General features: G+C 40.1%; 1 protein-coding gene across 4 annotated transcripts in view; it reads left to right on the top strand.

Annotated features, from left to right (window-relative positions):
* Window positions 1-19,850, top strand: part of LOC146499717 (chemokine-like protein TAFA-5) — a 181,121-nt gene that overhangs the window by 100,272 nt on the left and 60,999 nt on the right. For all 4 annotated transcript variants that reach the window (XR_014870391.1, XR_014870392.1, XR_014870393.1 and 1 more), the window contains one exon: window positions 1,865-2,014. Coding sequence is in view for 1 of the 4 variants with exons in the window: in XM_085138845.1 (XP_084994971.1) it covers window positions 1,865-2,014 (150 nt within the window). In the remaining 3 variants the exon portion in view is untranslated. The remainder of the gene's footprint in view (window positions 1-1,864; window positions 2,015-19,850) is intronic.

Below are 19,850 nucleotides of genomic sequence, written 5' to 3'. Positions count from 1 at the left end.
TTTGTGTTACTTTTCCAAGTGGGTTAGCTAATTCTGCATTCGTTTATCAGCGACCTGCCAGCTCCTTGGAAGCTGTCGCAGTAGTTTTGCAAAGCATTTTTCACACTGTGTTTCTGACATTTTGGACAGAAGTAGCACTTCTGCCAAAATAATTTGGCCCCTTTCAGCAGAAAATATGTCAGGAGATGTTTTAAGCTTGTTTTCACTTGGTGTCAGCAAAACACACAAAAATGTGAAACAAGAGGACAATAATTAAATTAAGAAAAGGTTAAACTATTAAACTGAAGAATGTCCGTGAATGCTGCATTGGTAGGGGCGTGTTGGTTCAGGTATCACCAGTAAGAAGATTAATTCCAGGAATTTGCTAAAACACTACAGTGCTGTCTAATTCTCAGAGACAACGTTTTGTTACATCAATTAATTTTTGAATTTCTGTCTTCTTATATAAATATATTAATTGAAGTGCAGCATAATGCTACTTAATCAACGTTTGAAGGTACTGAACACATGCAAACCTATATCCATAGACATATTATTCAAATAGCACATGTAAGAGTATAGCAAGCTAAATATTATATGCACACAGCCGTGTTCTCAGTGTGTGTGACCATGGCCACCGCAGGTACCTGCATGTGGATGAATCCTGATAGATCCCCATTACCCTCGGTGTGACCCCTCGCCGCTCAGTTCATTAAGCTAGCCACCCAAGTGTTCGCGACTCAAGTCCAGATTTAATCACAACTTCCATCCTCTTGCCAATCACAATTAGATCCCGATAAGCCTCTCCAAGATGGCATCCCAGGGCCTCCACACACAGACAAAGGTTAATTTGCGAGCAGCAAGGGCCCAGCTACAAGGCCAAAGGTCACCTGATTGAATACATGGAAGGATGTGTCTGTGTGTAAGACAGTGGGGCTTGGCAGCAATTACAAAGTTCATCAGTATTCATGCGTTTTATTCATGGGTAATGGGCACATTACCTTCAAAGAGGTGCACTGATTGGATGTGGCCCTTAATGGGAAATAGCTCATGGGTAGTCTTTAGGTGGCTGAAATTTAAAAGTAATTTCTCCACCATTGTCTTTTAAAGTCAGCCCCATTACAGTGTCCCTCTGCTGGCTCGTGAGCGGTTCCAGTGGAGATGTCGAGGGCTAAGGATCTCAGGCCTGTCAAACCTTAATGAACGCAAATCGCTTTCGCAGTGAAAGTGACAAAATGGTATTCCTGCTGATGTGGTTAAAATCAGTTAAAGGAAAGTAGGTTTTTCATCTAGCCCTTTCACATCTCCAATCTGTTTATTCAAGTTAGACACCGCAACGCCTCTTAGAGAAAGAAAGTTGAATTTGTGAGCAATTAAAAGGACATCAAGAGGTGCACACTTTCAGCAAGGCCGGTGCTCTGTCTTGTAAATGTAAATAGAAGAACCTGGATGCACTCCATCATTGAACCTTGCCCTTACTCCTCTCTAGCTTTTATTAAACCCAGCACTGAAATCACACCTGCCTATATTTCAGCAGGGGAATAAAGCATCTACTTTCCAGGATACAACCGATACAGCACAATGAGTCGTACCTTTCTGAGGTTAAATGATCTTAGCGTGCATATTAATGTGTCTAGAGTCTTTGCTAAAGATAAAGACATTTCAGAATGTGCATTGGTTGTTCTCATAAGACCTGACACTACAAATTAGCTATTGTTAACCTGCTGCCCTGTCAGCTGAGCTACCAAGGATTTAAAAAAACGTTCTACGCTGCTGAACATACAACACAACACACATTTAACAGAAGAGACAGAGTCATTTATTGTGCCCTGTTTATGATTTCATCTTTCTGACCTAGTGTCCTGTGGTGCAATGTCATTTCCAGGCCAGCTGGCAGCGGGGACATGTGAGATTGTGACGCTGGACAGGGACAGCAGCCAACCACGGCGGACCATCGCCAGGCAGACGGCCCGCTGCGCCTGTAAGAAGGGCCAGATCGCTGGAACTACAAGAGCTAGACCCGCCTGTGTGGACGGTAAGAGAGAGGGGGGAGGGGTAGATTCTGACTTAGCTTTGCTGTCATTAAGAGTGAAAACTACTCAGACATGAACACGATTTTCCTCGGGGTTGTTTGGCTTTTACATTGAATTGTGTTTGCCTTGAAGCATGTAAAGAAAATTGAATGTAAAATTAAGCCATATCCGAGCGTAGAAAACTGCATCAACAGTCTCGGGGCAGCTAGATTTTCACTGTTTTTTTTAGTTAGGGCTTAAGGTGGATAAACCTACAGTGTGGAGCAAAGTAGATCACAGGGCTTTCTTTATGTTAGTAAAACCTGCACTAAATCTTTTTTTCTGTTTCATCTTTAAAAAAAAAAAAAGAAAAGAAGAAGAAGCTCCAGGGGTGTTTCTAAATCCCTCACCAACAGATGGACTTATTTTTCATGGAAGAGCGGCACTTCCTGTGCAATAATGTCAGTTTTAGTCCAACCAGAGTTCTTATTGTTATTGATATTATGAAAGCTGCTTTAAGCTCTCTAAATGTGAGTGCTAGCTTAATTTCTCAGGCTGCTTTATGCTAATAATAAGATCCAAAATAATAAGACTGTCATCTTTAGATCAAGCAATTTGAAGTCGACGGTTATCTGCTGATATGAGCTGCAATTTCAAAATAAAGAGAACATTTTATACAGTTGCACAAGATAAAGCCAAACTCTATTTAGTGGTCATGTAAATTTCTGTCACTCTACGGTGATGCAAAAATCTAAATACACTGAAATGTTCTGGGAGAGTGTAATACGTGCAGACATCTTGCAGATGAAGGAATTCTTAATGTTGACTGTCAGTGACTTAGAGACAGTTATTCTAAACAAATACAAGTAGCTACATAATATAAGCAGAACCGATATTAGCTATTTGACAAGCAATTTGCAATAGCGGATTAATAAAAATATAAAAAGATGTTAGAAACATTGGTTAACAACGTTACAGGTGTTGATTTTGCATATTTTGTCTGCCAGAAGATCGTCTGCAACTTTCATGTTGACATCAAATGCGAACTGCATTGTTAAATCATCTTAGTAAGGACCCATAAATAACTATGCATACAAATGTTGGAGAAACGTTTTAATATTTTGTGTTTCTGAAGAAAAGAAGTTTGGCTGATACATCAGATTTTTACATCACCAGATATTGGTCCTTACAATCCTATATAGTCGGGCAGTAGTTTCCTTATCCAGTTGAGTAAAAAGCCAACTGCGTTTCACTGAGCTTAGTAGCATAGAAATAGCAAAGTCAGCTGCAGCAATTACACGAAGAAAAAGGCTAACATTCATATTTCAAGTGGGAAGTCATTACTGTAAGCGTTGTTATTACAAATCTTGACATAATTGAACTTTTTATTACTGAGATACAACACATAATCTCTGCATTTCCTGAATAAAAGATTAAGAATCCTCACCTTCTTGCAAAAAGCTCTCAAAATATCAGCATAACTAAACTAAAACATCCCCTAAATGCTAACTGCTCGCAATGTGTTTTCAGATGGTAAATGCTGGACAGCCAAAAGGGAGAGAAATGATCATTACAAAGAAAAGAAACTTAATGGTTGTTTACAGTGGAAAAGGGCTCATTAGTTGTTGCCCAGACATCTTCGCATACATTTATTTAACGAGGGGAAGCTTGAGCTTGGTCATCTCGAGTCCTTTTTCTCGTTATCACCATTCTGGCTCCATTACATCTCGAAGAATTTTAAGAAATAAGGTATCTTCACTGCAGCCCCATGGCCTTTTCGAGTGCCTTTTACTCTCTCGCATGATGTGGCCTCTACACATTGAGGGAGGGGAGGTTGTGTGCTCAGGTGAAGGCAGAACAAATGGCTCTATTATCAAGAAAGACCTGCAGTGAACTGTAACTGTGGATGTCTTGTTTTGCCTGTTTTTCGACTGTGCCTTCACAGTTGTATGCCTGGTTAGAGGAGCTACATATCCTCAGTGCGCTGTTTGACTGTTTTTTACCTGCTGATCTCATGAAGAGACGGCTTTGAACTGTGTTTAAATGGACCGAACGTTAATACCAATTTGTTCAGCAGACAGGAGTCAACATGACATTCGAAATCTGGTCTTTCTCCAAAATCATTTTCTTCCTGTGGCTAAACTGCTTCACACTGAGCTGCGCGTCTCAGTTTCTCGTTTCAAGGAAGTTCCGATCTTATTGACATAACCGCTCGCGCTGTGGAGCCACTTCACTTTTGCCATTAAATAAGCGGTATGCATGTTTCATAAATCCTCAGTATCTCGAAAACATCAGGAAGTATTTGTCACAACGTGGACTCCATGGCACACGGTGGCATTTTGTGTAGGCTAGATGTGACTCTTATTGAAGAGAGCTTAAGCTTATCAGCTTGCCTCAAGAGACCCGTGGAGGTGGATGCCAGGTATAACCAACTAGTGGAAAAAAAAAAAAAGACCGATAGTGTGCATATGCGCTACATACATTAACAGGGCACACTGTGGCATGGAACGTTTTCCTTTTCAAAGCACATTTCAATTCGAAGTGCTCAACACAAAGCATGAAGAAGCTGTTTTGACCATTGTTTTTAGGTGTGTAATTACTTATCCTATATGCATAATTTATTTAACCATTGCAATTAAGTACTCTGTTGAAAGCTTTAGGCTTTACTGCATTTTTGCTTTTGCAACTAAAATAAACTAGAATTCCTACCTATGTAAAGTCAAAGGAGCTTGCAAAGAAAAGCGTCTGGACTTCTTTAAGTTACTTGAAGACGTTTCACCTCTCATCCGAGAAGCTTCTTCAGTTCTAAGGTCAAATGGTGGAGAGTCCCAGATATAAACCTAGTGGGAGTGTCCCCCCACAGAGGGACAAAAGGACCCCCTGATGATCCTCTAACCGCCTGAGCCAAGGTGTGGAACTGGGTGTGGGTCCCAATCAGCCAGAGTTTCGGGTGAGTTCACCCGAAAGAAGCCATCTATGTCCACTGTGAGCGACCATCTTTGAACAGAGGCGGTGGTTTACGACACCAACTCTCTGCCATCTATAATCCAGTTTTGAGATCTCTTCCCAGATGCCTTAACGCCCACTCACATCCTGGGCCATCTGACCTCAGGAATTCGCATGATAAGGTGGGGCCAGGTTTCACAATGAACTCACCCGAAACTCTGGCTGATTGGGACCCACACCCAGTTCCACACCTTGGCTCAGGCGATTAGAGGATCATCAGGGGGTCCTTTTGTCCCTCTGTGGGGGGAAACTCCCACTAGGTTTATATCTGGGACTCCCCACCATTTGACCTTAGAACTGAAGAAGCCTCTCGGATGAGAGGTGAAACGTCTTCAAGTAACTTAAAGAAGTCCAGACGCTTTTCTTTGCAAGCTCCTTTGACTACGATGACCTGGATGACTGAGAACCTTCACAGACATATACCTACCTATGTAAAGTGTGATGATTTTCCCCTCAGTCTTCCCGTTTCTTCTTCATACTATAGCTATAGATGTAAAAAAATCTGCAATCAGTGTTATGTACTGTAGACTCAGAACTATCCTCCTCCCCAAATTAGAGAGGCCTGCAGTAAATGTAACAACTTATAGTAAATCCACAAAAGCAAGGTATGTATCTGTATGCACTGCACGTAGGTTTAGTGGTTCATTTTGCAGGTAAACAGCAAATACCCACATCTGTGCAGGAGGATTTTACTATGATCTTAAAATAATTAAAATTAACACACAGCTGATGATTTTGCATGTAATACGTGGCAATTGCTGCACACGGGGGACTTTGCAGGCAGTGCCTCCTGCCAGCCATTATAAAGCTTTATACAACATAATAAAACAGCCAACATAATAATCCCTAAATCCCCTAAATAACCTCAGATTTGAAATCTTCTGCTAACTAAAATAAAAGCATCAAGCATTTTAAACGCATAATGGTGCGTTTTCGTATTCGGTTAAAGGTGTGTGTACATGCACGTGTGACTGAATTGAATGTTTGGTTTCGGGCTTGCCCGTACGCAGATGCACATCTGTGTACATATTTTTCTGTCAGATAGTGATTTATCAGTTTCCTTCCATAATGTCACGTTGTTTCCCGTCAAAAAAAAAACTGACACCCATACACAAACACACAAGCGCTCAAGCACACACAAACACACACTTCTTTATTGCTGTTCACATTACAAAATCTCACAGCTTGATATTATTGCCATGCAAATTTGAGGCGCTTGTTCTCCACAAATGCAATCTTATTTGTTTTATATTCAGACTCACACTCGGCTCACTTTGGGAACATTGAAAAAGAGAGCGGGTGGAGGGCGACGGGTGGGGAGGGATGCTGACAGAACAGACCACAAATGCCACAAATGGGATTTCAATCAGTTTTAATCTACTTGAGTCCTTGAGGTCTGCGCTCTGTTGTAATATGCCTTTGCCTTGGCTGACACGATCGGTGTCCTTCATGCTTCAGACTCTGTTCACATCGGTCATTCCATGCATACAGGATAATCCATAGCTCCGTCAACAGCCTTAGACTGTTTCTGTTTCTCGGACGGGACCTGGAAAATGAAGAAAAAAAAAAAAGACAGGGAAAGCTGTAGTGGCATTGATCCTGAAGAGCCATCCTCTGTTGTTGTGCATTTCCCATCTTCCACTTGCTCTGTGTGTGTTTATTGCTTTGAGGAGGTGAAAGTAGGAGATAAGCCGTCAACATGATAAGCTTCCTGTTGTCGCGCTGTTTGATGCGCGAGTCCGTAAGGGAACGTGCTTTGAGAAAATAAAACAAAACCCTGCAGAATTACATATGTGGCATAAAATGCTGTCTTTCTCTGACCCTTTCCATTTCACATTTTGTTCTTTCCCTCTTCTTCTCCTCTTTGCTTTTTTTTCCCCAATTGTCTCTGTCACGCGCTGCAATAGTGTCTTTCTTCGTATTACTTCAACAGCTCTGGCTATTTGAGGCCTGTATCACACCCTAGTGTTGCATAAGTACAACCTTTAGTAGCTACAATTTCATGCTCTTGAGCCTTTTTACATCTGTGCTTGATGATTTTTAAGAGAGCTGATAATAATTCTTTTTATGAGGCTGAGAGACCAAGAGATACTATTAGAGAGAAATAATGTTACTTACCCAGACTTGCTGCAGGCGTGAGGGGGCTACAGAGTGAGCCAGAGACTTGGAGGAGCTTGTTACTGGTGGAGTGTGGTGGTGGTAACAGTGGTAGCTCAGCAGGGAGCCCCTGCCTCAGGTGAATTTGCTTGTGATTTTGTTTGGCTGAAATGATGACCTTGCCTCGTGTGTGACCAGTTTTGAGGGTCATGGGCCTGAAGAAAGGTTTGAAGTTTGTTTTGTTTTTTAACCAGTCCTTAACCAACTGATTCAATTCAAGCATATACTGTTATGTCCAACAACAAATGTGCAAACCTCTTTTGGAAATCTATTTAGCCTGGAATTGCAGAAACAGTGAGTTACATGATCGAGCCGTGTGCTAACATCATGGCTAGACCAAACGTCAGTCCTCTTTGATATAAGCTGACATTTTTTCCAATCTGTTCAGACTAGAATGAGCGTGTCCCACTAACCAGTACAAGAAAAACTTCAAAATTTCTGTCCTTATTTATATATAACTACATTATCATTGACTTTCACAAGCCATTTTACATTCCACCCTGATTTTAAAAGTTGCTTGACATTAGCGTGAGTGAAGTCTTATGTCTCTTAGGAGTGAGTAGTTTCAATTTAATGGTCAAAAATGTATTAGAAAACAACAAGAAACACTTTTTAAAATCTACTTTTTCAGGTTCCAGAGTATTGGCGACAGGGTTGTTCAACAACACAGCGCACAACTAAAATATTTCATAAAAAGTGCACTTTTGATGAATGACCTGGAAAAAATATATTTTTTGGAGGTTTTGTATTTCAGAATATTTTATTAATCCCAGAGGATTTTTTTAAATTACCTGTAACATTCGCGTTTTTTTATGTTACCAATTTCTACTTACTTACTGTAATTGTTAAATTCACATAATGGATTTAATGTAAACTGTGACTCGACTGTGACATGGACATATTACCTTGCTATATATAGTTAAAGAGCAACATTACTTTGCACACTGGTCAGATGTCTCCACTGTTTTATAGAGATGCACTAATTTTCTTGACTTATTCCGATTTCCAGTTTTTCAGTATTGCCTTGGAAATACTGTTTTTTGCAGATTCCAAGAACTATAACTGGCAGCATTTACAAGTAAATTATAACCTTTTCTTTCATGAAAAATGTTATTTTCTTAATAAAAGAAATTATGAAACTCTGCAAAGACTGCAGGATCTTCTGACAACTGAAAATAAAGCACTCTGCCGATTGAAAGAGGTACGGATAATAAAAAGATGCTTTGTGCTTCACTGTTACCTAACATATTTTACCTCAAAAATCAAAAGCGAGTGGAAAGGATTTATATGACAAAATAAATGTCATTTACTCACATTTTTCCCAGTCTGTTTATTAATTCCAGTCACTGAATTTGAACTCATCTGAGCTTTTGCTAATACCGAGGCTGCTGGCTTCTGGCTGGCTTTGAATTCTGGATAGTGTTAATGGTAGTGTTAGGATAGTGTAGAGTCCGTTTTTTCCCCAGATTGATTAAAGACACATTATTTTTTTTAAACATTATCATTCATTCTTATTAACTTTATATATATGTTATATTAAGAAATGTAAATGTGTTAAGACAGATTAAACTACAATCATTTTTTAAAAATACTGTTCCTATTTTTTTGTACTACTGTTTTTAATCTAAATAAATACTTGTTCCACCACTTCTAAAATACAGGTTGCATTGTCATTTCACTAAGCTGCATTACAAGCTTCAAAAATGACTCTTCCCACTAGACTCACTTCCCCGGGTAGCTTGCATATGAGGAATTGTTCCAGTGAATCAGTCAGTGATAGAGACAACAGTATGCGTCAGACTCAGTCTCTGGGCTATCAGATAGTACCACAGCTCCAATCATACTGCATCACCACACTGGTTTGATTTGATCCAGAGAGGAAAGGAGGGAATCGCAGTCTGTTGGGAAAACATGTCATGTCATCTCCTGTAGCCAGTTAGCAAGCTAGCCACTACCACAGTACTGTCTAGGGGCACAGAGACTGGAATGGTCCAGCAGCGCAATTGTAATATCACTCTTTCTATTTTTCCCTTTTTAAAAAAAATTTCTGTTTCTGATGTGCACAAGTATAGCAACGACTGAACACCATGGGCTGCAGTCTTGTCAAAGGGAGAGGAGTGAAAAAGGGCAGGCAGATGGGGACTGCAGCCTGGGGTGGGATGCTTCTCCTTGGGTGAGCTGGCTTAGAGGCTGTAGCCTACTAACTGCAGTGGGACACGAACGGCATGATTCTTTTTATGTACCAATAATACCCAATACAAGCAAACCCTCCAGTCTGCCCCCCGTTTGCTTCCTGGATTTTCTTATTGACAGTATTGGTGCTATTAACAAAATGTATTTTTCTTTTGCAGAAATCTCCCATTTATCATCCAATATGCACTAAAATATTAACTTCAAATAACAATACTATAGTAATGGATATAGAGAATCCTCCTTAAATTCACAGTTTTCCTTGCTGACACTTTCATTTTATATTAACAAAAACGAGAAAAACAGCACATCCACATTGTATATTTTCATTTTGGCAACAGTCTTTTGTATACTGAGCCACTCTCTGTATACATATGTGGTGTGAATCCATTGTGAAGGACCCATTAGCATCTTGCGGCCTGTTATACTGGAAAATGCATTCACCAAACAACAACTACTGAAAAAGATACAACTGAATAATGAAAAACGGAGAAAATAAAAGGGAACGTGAGAAAAATGGCAAAGAAACACAAATGGCCACATCTGAGTTGTATACTGAAGGTAAATCTGCAAGTGTTACTTACATCAGCTGCTACAGTTTTATTTTCTGCAATAATGAGGCACTTTGACACTGACCATTGTTGTGAATTCTATATTCTCACTGCTTTTTTTCTTCATGGGACAGGAACTCTAAGAAACTCTGAAAGAATGAAAAGTATTGAGTGAGAGTTAAAAATAGCAGCATCTTTCTTCCCCAACACTCTTCAAACATTATCCAAGCAAGTTGCTCCAACTGTCAAGCCATCGGTTTTGCAGGCTATAAAAGAGAACGAGAACAAAAAAAAATTCCCAAATGAGCATTGTCCTTTTTTTTTTGTTTTGTTTTGTTTAATACTTTCCTCCTGTTTTTCCCGTTTCTTGGGCACTCTGAATTTTTGGAAAATATTACTGCAGAGCTCTCTTCCCCCAAGAGCGACTGCTATCAAAACAGCTTCTTTGTGAGTTTATGCACTCGCACACACACACATCATGAACTGGTTTGTGTTTTGCAGTATGACAAGCAGAAATATAATACAAAGAAAGCTTGTGTTTTCCCCCGTGGGGTGAAAAAGCTGACGAGTGGCGAACATTAGCATAAAAATAATGCAAAGTGTTGAGCTCTGGCTTTCATTCTGTGGCATAGTTACAGTAAGTTTCCCATCTATTAACCTTGCATTATGTCGCTTTGTAGCCTCTTCCCTGTTGAATTACCCAATAAGGCGAATTCATTTTTCACAGTTATTTAAAAAATGTCCTGGTTTTGTATTTCTTAATAAATGATGACACACTCACATATTATGAATGTGTGACATGATCGTGTACATTAGCAGTATTTTTTTTTTTAAATAAAACCCTTTTAAGCAGACAGAATGTCTTTGTTTGCCTTTTATGGAATCATAAAATGTTATTATAAAAGTCATTTTTACATGAATCAGCATAAGCAGGTAAAATTCGTGAAATGTCATTTCAAAGCCTTTAAACTTTTGTATAAACAGATGTGTAGTTTGTTTTTGTTATTGCAGATGATGGATAATAATGCAGCCAAACATAAAAAAGTAGTCCACTGGATGTGTGTGCGTGGGCATGTATAATTACATCGATTGCATATCTTCAATATCCCAGATGATATAGCTTATGCTGATGCCATATTGCATTCTTGCAAGCCGTTACGGTCTCTCCTGATGAAGCTGCATTATCCATGTATCCCTTCTGCCCAGAACCCATTGCGCTCTGCCTTCATAAATCTACACCTTCAGTGTGATCAAGTGGACCCAGGTGTTCCAAGGTTCTGAGATGTTGATAACGTCAGGGATTATTGATGCGCTATTGTTGGACATCTTGCACTCTGTGTTTTATTATAATTAATCCAGGTCAAAAGAAAGAAGACAGTGAAGATTGGTTAAAAATGCTTGATAAGCATGTACGTGTGAAATGAAAGGTAGCCACGTTAAAAATGTAACTCGCAATCACCTAAAACCATCCATAATTTCAACTCTTTTTTTGGCATTTTTGACGCAGAAATCTTATGTTACCCAAGCAACAGTGAGTCACCATTAATTTTGGTTCAGGATGAGGGGAGACAAAAATAACTCTTGTCTAAGGTCTATGCTGATTTGATGCCAAATCATTCAGCTGAAGATCAACTCTGCGCTAAGTGTTCATGAAGAGGGATGTTGGCTTGGTGGATTGCCTTCATGTGCTCTGTCTGGCTTTCAAATGAGCCATCAGGCTCTTGTGTTGAAGTATTACAGAGCTCTTCATAAAGCGAATTCTTAGCAAGGCCAGCACACCAATCACTTGGTGAGCCCATCAGAGTCATCCTAACATCTCAGCCTCATAAATCCTCAAGAGCTAATATGTCTCAGCCTCCGCTGTAACTCACTCCCACCTTGTCTTTTACATCCTCTGCAAACACACACATGGAACACAGACTAACACAGACCTCACATACAGTATCCTCACTTAAAAGCACACAGATGCATGGATTAATAAAGTCTTTTTCTCTTCTCTTGCCGCCATTTTCAGTCTATTTTTTCTTTACACCTTGAGCCCTGACGCTACTCATAACACCAAAGGATGGCGAGGACACTGATGTATTCTTTTGGCTGCAACCAACATGGTGTGCTTTCCTAAACGCTTGCCGCCTCTCCTTCACATCTCCCACAAGTCTGTGCACGGGCACCATCGTGGTTGATGGCCCGTGCTCTCACCATCTCCACCTCACTGGGCTAATTGGAAGAGAAAAGTTCCCCCCGCTGTGAACGCATGTCCAAGGGGCTATGCCTGCTCAGGCTATGAACAATTAATAAATAATTACTGCTTCTACAGACCCTCTCGGGGCACATGCCACATTTACAGGATGGTGAGGGTGTTAAAATGAGTCTGTAGTCTTAACTACTGCTGAAACACTGTGTTTGAATAATGGTTAAGCACCTATGTTTGGGGGGTTTTCCCGTGATTTTGCATGTGATGGGCCTCTCAGCAGCACTGTTAAAAAACAGTATGAGACGTTCATCATTTGTTTTATATTTTTTATAATGCAACCTTGAACAAAGTATGAAATATGAGATTTAATAATGTATTAGCTGTAAAAAATGTCAAAAATATATAAATACGATGAAAAAATGCATCACAAATTTGAAAATGCTTTGACGTTTATATGACTATAGATCTTTATTAGCAACATCAAACTGTCAAAACATATACATATATTTTACTGCAATTTAAAAAAATAATAATAATTTGAGGTCATGAGACAAATTGAAAAAACTCAGAGTTAACAACTCTAACATTTTCTTTTCACATCATACTTGGTTCTTATATTCTGCTCTATTCCTGCACAAGGTCTGAGTCTCAGTAAGCAAAGACCTTTGGCTTCTGGATAGAATAAACAAGTATAGCATGTCTTTAAGTGATAAGATTTTTCTTGCTATATGCATACATAACATGTTTTCATGAGATATTTTCAAAGAAAAATATTATTTATTCTGAAATATGGATTTTGTAAATATGAAATTTTGATCTGTTCATTCTCTTCTATTCAGCCAATTCAGGGTTATGGGGGATGAGCTCTTGATAATGTATTATAAACCAGTGTTTCCCAATCTTTTGGAGCCACAGCACATATTTCACATTAGAAAAATCACATGGCACAGCACCAAACACAAATGTCACAAAAAGCATATTGGTAACTTTTCCCCGCGGAATTAGCTCAGTTTGTCCACAGTATACCTTTTTTGCTTTCTTCTGACGAATGCTCATGCTAGGGCCTTCATCTGGGTCGGAATTTTCTCCAGGACTCAGGTCAGATTGACTAATTTTCCTTGTCTCACTCACAGCATGACTATTATTTAATTTCGTCTTAGTCTTCTGTTTTAATGGCAGTTGGCAACCCATTTAATTAGAGCAGATAGTTGTACTGCCCTCTAGTGGAATAGAATGTAATTGGTCTGCCCGTTACTCACGTCGGTCGCTAGAGTACTAATCAGGTGGAACCAGATAATCTTCCACACCTGATCATTTCTCACGGCACACCTACGCGCTGCGGCACAGCGGTTGGGAAACGCTCCTATAAACTAACAAGATAGGAAGTGGCAACTTTAGAAGTTGCCTCAAGAGAAAACTTTAATAAATTCAGTGTACTTAATTTTCCTAAATCTACATGGGTTAAAAAGGTGTTTAGTTATTTACCTGAAATGGTCTCAGGGAGAAAAACAAACCACTTTGTCATCTACGAGCATTTTAGACATCATCAAGAACTCCAGCAAATGCCACAATCTCTCATAAGCAGATGTTAATTTTCCCCCCGCTTTTTGGCAAACATTAAGATGCACTATGTAAAAAGACAGCTTGTTCTTCAGTAGTTCTCTCGCTGGATTGTAAAGCGTCTTTTCCCGCCTGTTCTCGACGGAAGCTCAGGCGAGGTAGGGCCGGTCAGCCTTCGCGTCCCCCGTGCTATTTGATTTCTGCCGTTGACGGAGAAGGACTGCTAAGAAGCGATGCAACTGTTCACTCACTCATTCACTCCCTCAGTCACTCACAGCTCTCACTCAGCACACACGAGCCCATCTGGCACCGAGAGAGAAAGCGCTTTTCCCTTTTTAACCCCCATTACTCACGAGGTGCTGATTCCATATGACGGGTGTCAGAGCCCTGCAGTGTACATCTCCTCCTCCCTCCTGCAGCCACTTATCTTCCTTTCAGCTCTACCTTGTGATTACAGTTATTTTATTTTTTTTTTATTCTTTTCTTTTTAAGAGCCAAAAGGAAAAGGGTGATTGTCTTCCTGGATGAATGGATGGTTGGGCAGATGGATGAGCGGATGGATGGACACAATCTGATAGACCGGCAACATGATATTACAGCTCCACCAGAGAGTCAAGGATCTGTGCTAGCTTTGACTGTCAGGGACGTGAGGGGAAAGCCAATGGGAGAAGAAAAACAGGAGGTCATGTGTAACAGCCTGTGTTCCTACAGTGTCAAAACACAAACAACCACAGAGGGAAAGCAAATACCCTCTGCCTTATATAATATTATTAAACTCGTGTGGGTAATTTTTGTCTCTCACAGGCTTTACTGATGGACAAAAACAACATGAACCAAATTCGGTTTATGCTCAAATGAGGGGACTGTGACTATGCGGCCTGTACATGATTGGGAAGTGGTGTGTTTGTGTGTATGAGATGCTGCAGCAGGAAGCAATTTGGTGGTCAGTGGATGTTAATATAACACGGTTGTGATTGTTCTTTATCTTCCTCATTAAAGCAGTGAAGGAACAGCTGCACGAGTACACTGGGCAACTAAAGAAAGGAGGCACTCTATTGTGACTGAAATGATAAAATGCATAATTAGGTAGTCAATGTTGTGTTCCATCTCACTCTCTCTTCCCCCTCTTTCCCTTGCTCTGTCTCATGCTGATAGGTGAAACTGTGCGTTTCCTCTCCATTTTCAGAAATGATGTTGTTCATTAATGCAATGCAATTTCGGGGAGGGCCCTCGCTCTTCCTCGCTGCCGCGTTTTGTCTTTGGTAATTTACCTTTATTGGCTGGCTTAGCAATTTCATCTGAACACGGGTTCATTTAATAATGTATGCGTCTCGTTGTGTACCGTTTCAAACCCACCTGTAATTGCTGTGCAGCTGGGTGCACTCTGCTGGATGGGTGCACAAGCTGAATGCAAGGACTCGGTATGGAAGGCATGAAGACAATGACTTACTGTTACTAGAAAAGCAAACAGTTTCCACATGCATGGTTTTCTTCCCTTTTAAACCATGTTTGAAATTTCTGAGCATTTCATCGACTTCTTTACCAAGAGTCGGATAAGAAGAGCATCTTATGCCGGCAAGGTTAATATGGTCTCAGCAGCCGGTTAGCTTAGCTGAAGACAAAGGGGATAAAAGCGACACAGCTAGTCTAGATCTGTGTAAAACAAACAAAATCTGCCCATCAGCACTTCTTAAGCTCACTAATTAACATATCGTGTTTGTTTAATCTTAACACTCTGTTTTGCATTGGGGGTTTTGTGCCCCGAATACTTTTTGGTGGGGACCATTAACTTGTTGGAGTCCCTGCTGGATACTTGGCTAGCCAAAACAGAAATATTAGCATATTAAGAACATTGCTTGTTTTTGTCACAATGGGAGTTAGGCCCTTTGGGGTAGCATTGTTTGTTTAAATCACACCCAAATCATCTTAATTATCTATGATAATACTTCCACAATATTTGTAATCATTTGTCTATATTCCATGTATCTAATTAAAGTTCAATACAAGTTAAAAGACCCCAAATTGTTAGACAACAGCACTATTTGGTTCTTATTTTTTGGTTTGTTTAAATTAGATCAGGGGTGTCCATCTCTAGGCATCACAGGCTGGTGTCCTGCAGGTTTTAGATGTGTCCTTGATCCAACACAGCTGATTTAAATGGCTAAATTACCTCCTCAACATGTGTTGAAGTTCTCTAATCATTTGATTCAGGTGTGTTGACCCAGGGTGATGTCTAAAGCCTGTAGGACACTGGCCCTTGAGGCCTGGAGCTCCCCTAGGAGGTCTAGGAAAAAGGTTTTTGGGGGCGATGGCAGTAGAAGCAAATCTACAGGAAGTCTGCTTCATGGTCTCAGCTCTAGGCGGTCACATTGGTTAATTTTCCAGAAACATGGCAGAATTTTTTTAAACCACATACATTGTCTTCTGGACATCACCTAGTGAGTTGCTATTTAATGGACATCATGTAGCTATATATGTCATGTTGGGAGGGGACCAGAAACAAACTAGTACAGTATTGTTTTAGAAAACGTATTTCCCCTTTCAGCGTTAAATATTAAAGCCTTATGATAGGATTTTAGGGTTTTTATAGAATTTTTACAACATGGTAAATGGACTGGTTCTTATATAGCTTTTCTACTCTTCTGAGCACTCAAAGCGCTTTACACAACTTGTGCATTCACCCATTCGCACAAGCACATTGTTCTAAGTGCTTTCTAAGCAGCATTCACCATTCACACACATTCCTACTCCGATGGATGCATCGGAGAGAAATTTGGGGTTAATATCTTGCCCAAGGATATTTGGCATGCAGACTAGGGGAAGCCAGGAATCGAACCACCAACCTTCCAATCAGTAGATGACCTGCTCTACCGCCTGAGCTACAGCCACCCCATGGGTAGAGATAATTGCTGATTTACACCTCAGACATTCTCATTCATTTCAGTGATATCGATATTGGGAAATAGCTAATATCAGCCCGCTGATATTACAGCTGGGCTCTACCGTTAGAGCAACAACAGGATTTACTAATTGATGCAAGCTGGTGTTATTACTGCCATCACTAATTACAGTGTCACTACATCTACTTTTGTCTTTTGCCACCAGTTTTAGTTGGATTCAGTGCTGCCTTTTCTGACTGCTAAATATTCAATATTGGAACTTGAAATTCTCAAAGTTACCCAGCCAGCATGAAAAAAGTCCCCCCCCCCCCCCCCCCCAAAAAAAAAACCCCAACAACAAACAAACAAAAGACAAAAACAAACAAACAAAAGAAAAACAGACTTATCATCTACAAATGTAATTAACATTTCAAAGATCAAACAAAAAATGAGTTCAATAATAGTATATCGCGCATAAATGCATTCACAGAAAATACACCCACAGTAATATCCTTGTATTTATAAAATTAATATACAAACTGAAGCCAAATTTGTCTCTGATGCTTTCAGTTGGAACACCAAACTGGACACCAAAGTGTCCTGTAACAATCTGACATTTGAGAACAACGCACTGTTTATTACGAGAATCTAACTATAGCACATCATGTATGGATAGGAATGATTTATCGTTGCTGAAAATATTATATGGCATAATTATTTTATTTGTATGTAGAATGTCTTGCTGTTGCGTCACTCAGTCTTGCTTATTAATTCTTAAATTGTAGATTTCTCCCTTTTCCACTCGTTGGCAGCGGTACGAACGCTTCGCTAGAGACCCTCCGGTGAAAAAGAGTCACTGTTACCATTGGATCCCTACAACTAGGCTGCTCTCGTACAAGTACGGGAGCTACATGAACCTTCCTTTCCCTAAATTGCTTCAGGCTAGGACATTCCACGTTCTTTGCTGTATCACCCTATCTTTATAGCCTCACCGCTTTTTGACACATTACAGAATATGACAGACTTGGTTATCTGTGTGACAGAGCAGTACTATTTTAGTTTAGCATTGTGATGACCCGTGGAAGGTTTTTTCACTACGGCTCTTTGAATACATCCATGGTGTATTGTTCTTTTGAAAAATGCTAAAAATAAGGTTTTAACATTCCTGTTAAAATGTTACTTGCCCCCATATTGATTAATAGAGATTAATTTTAATTCATACGTATTAGGAATTTTACTTATCACACCTTTTAACTTGCATCAACGCTGTACCTGCGCTTATACATGCCCTGTGTTCTTGTGTGTGTGTGTGTGCGTGCTGTCCTGAAATACAGCTGCAGTCACCCTCCACGCTCTTCTAATTGTTCTGCAAAGCCCCGCGAGGAGGGGACTGTGGTCACAGTTGTCTTTGTCCTTGGTTTGGAGCACGACTGGCTCACCTTGCCAGTAATAATAATAAAAAAAAAGAAAAAGCCAGGGCTTCTGTTAAATGCAAACACATTTCATTTGCGCGGATGTTCTGGGGGACAGACATTATTATCCCCACCCTTCACACATTCCTATCCAGCGAACCTTTTAATCTCTGTGCAAAAAACCACAAAGAATGAAATCAGATCAACAAATTAAAACGGAAACCCCTCGTCCCCCCTCCTCTCTATGCGTCATCCTCTGCTGTCGCGTGGGGGCAATTTTTATAAGAGCCAGTTATGGGACATCACATGGTCAAAATAATATTAGTGCAGTGGTGACAGGCATGTGAAGGCAAGATGAATCTGGGTTAAAAATAAAGGCAAATGAAAACAAATGGTGTCTCCTTCACCTAGAGGGGGGAATAAATCATATGCGGACTAATGTGTTGTGCGCTCTCTCTCCCTCTCTGACACTTTTTCGCCGTCTCACAAGCGTTCTCGCTCTCTCCACCTCTTTTTCGTCGCCTTTCGTTCCCTGCCTCACTTCATCTGATTAAGTTAGCTACAAAGTGTCCTTCTGTATTAATAATCCACTCAGAGAGGTAAGGGCGAGAGCTGAGGTATTTACCGTATGTAGGTGTCAGAATGTCATTGTGCAGAAATACAGCAGACTTCGCCATCTCATCGAGGGGAACGCTTGTGTGTGATGTGAAATGCACTTTACGTTTTCTGTTTACTTATACACTCCATTCGTGACTAAAGAATAAACTCAAATCACTAGTGTCTTTTGAAGTGCTCTTCTCCTCTGTAGCAGTACATTTGCGCTGGTGTAATTGTGCTTTTTAGACTAATTGAAGCAGCAGTCTCTCTTTTAACAACAGAGCTGCTTTTCTAACCTGACGTCTAGTGTACACTTTGTTTTGACTCTCAGAGTATATCTGGAGGGCACATCAGGAGTAAAACTAATGAATGGTGTGAGCTAGGTCATTCAGGCAACCCAAGCTGCACTGCATCTCGCCAACACACATACACAAATCCTCCTCATGTAATATACCAAACACACCTTCCTTTTGTGATCTAAAACTATCTCCAGCACCCCAGCATCCACCTGGAGGCTCCGGGGAATATGTACTCATCATATCCCAACATACGTGATGCAGCATGGGAAAAGCCGGCCAAAGAGAATCCCAGCTGTGCTTAAAAATGGCCAAGCAGCGATGCAATCAAGAAAAATCAGGCTTTCCAATATTTCCAGTGTTTGTTGTCTTAACTTTACTGTCTGAAAACGTCCCTCAAATCTATGTCTGACTTTCAGATGACACTAAAATTTCTGCCAGTGAATAACACACTCGCTCATTCAGCAGACCTCTCTCCCGGGGCTGCGACCTGGCCAGCGAGCCATTGCGCCTTTAGTGATTGTTTATCTTTGGCCTAATGCTGTGTAGCAGTAATGCTGTGTGGATTGTGATCGATGGGCGGTTTGTTATAACCTTACTGGAATTTTTATCAGAAGTTTGATCGTTTACGAATGTGCTACAAGTCTGAATCTACTTGCATTGTTACTAAACAACAGTTTGACATCTTTGAGCTCAAAATGAATAAAAAATTAATGAAAGACCAGTAAATGCATATTACTCTAGAACAGGGGTGTCAAACTCAAATACACAGTGGGCCAAAATTCAAAACTGGAACAAAGTCGCAGGCTAACGTTAATATTTATTGAAATATATTTATTCCTCCAGATATAAGAATGAATCTTTTCTTATGAACTCAAACATGTTTTGCTGAAAAACTGAATATGGAACAAGCAAAGCTTAATACTAAACAATATATATATATATTATTGTTTAGTATATACAATATATATATATATTAGCTGTATAATACCAGCTAATATATATGATAGGATTTGG

Source organism: Neolamprologus multifasciatus, chromosome 17 (genome assembly GCF_963576455.1).
Source record: "Neolamprologus multifasciatus chromosome 17, fNeoMul1.2, whole genome shotgun sequence".
In the NCBI taxonomy this organism is placed as follows: Eukaryota; Metazoa; Chordata; class Actinopteri; order Cichliformes; family Cichlidae; genus Neolamprologus; species Neolamprologus multifasciatus.
Note: the sequence above shows the minus strand (reverse complement) of the source record. Positions and strands in the feature narration are given on the sequence as shown.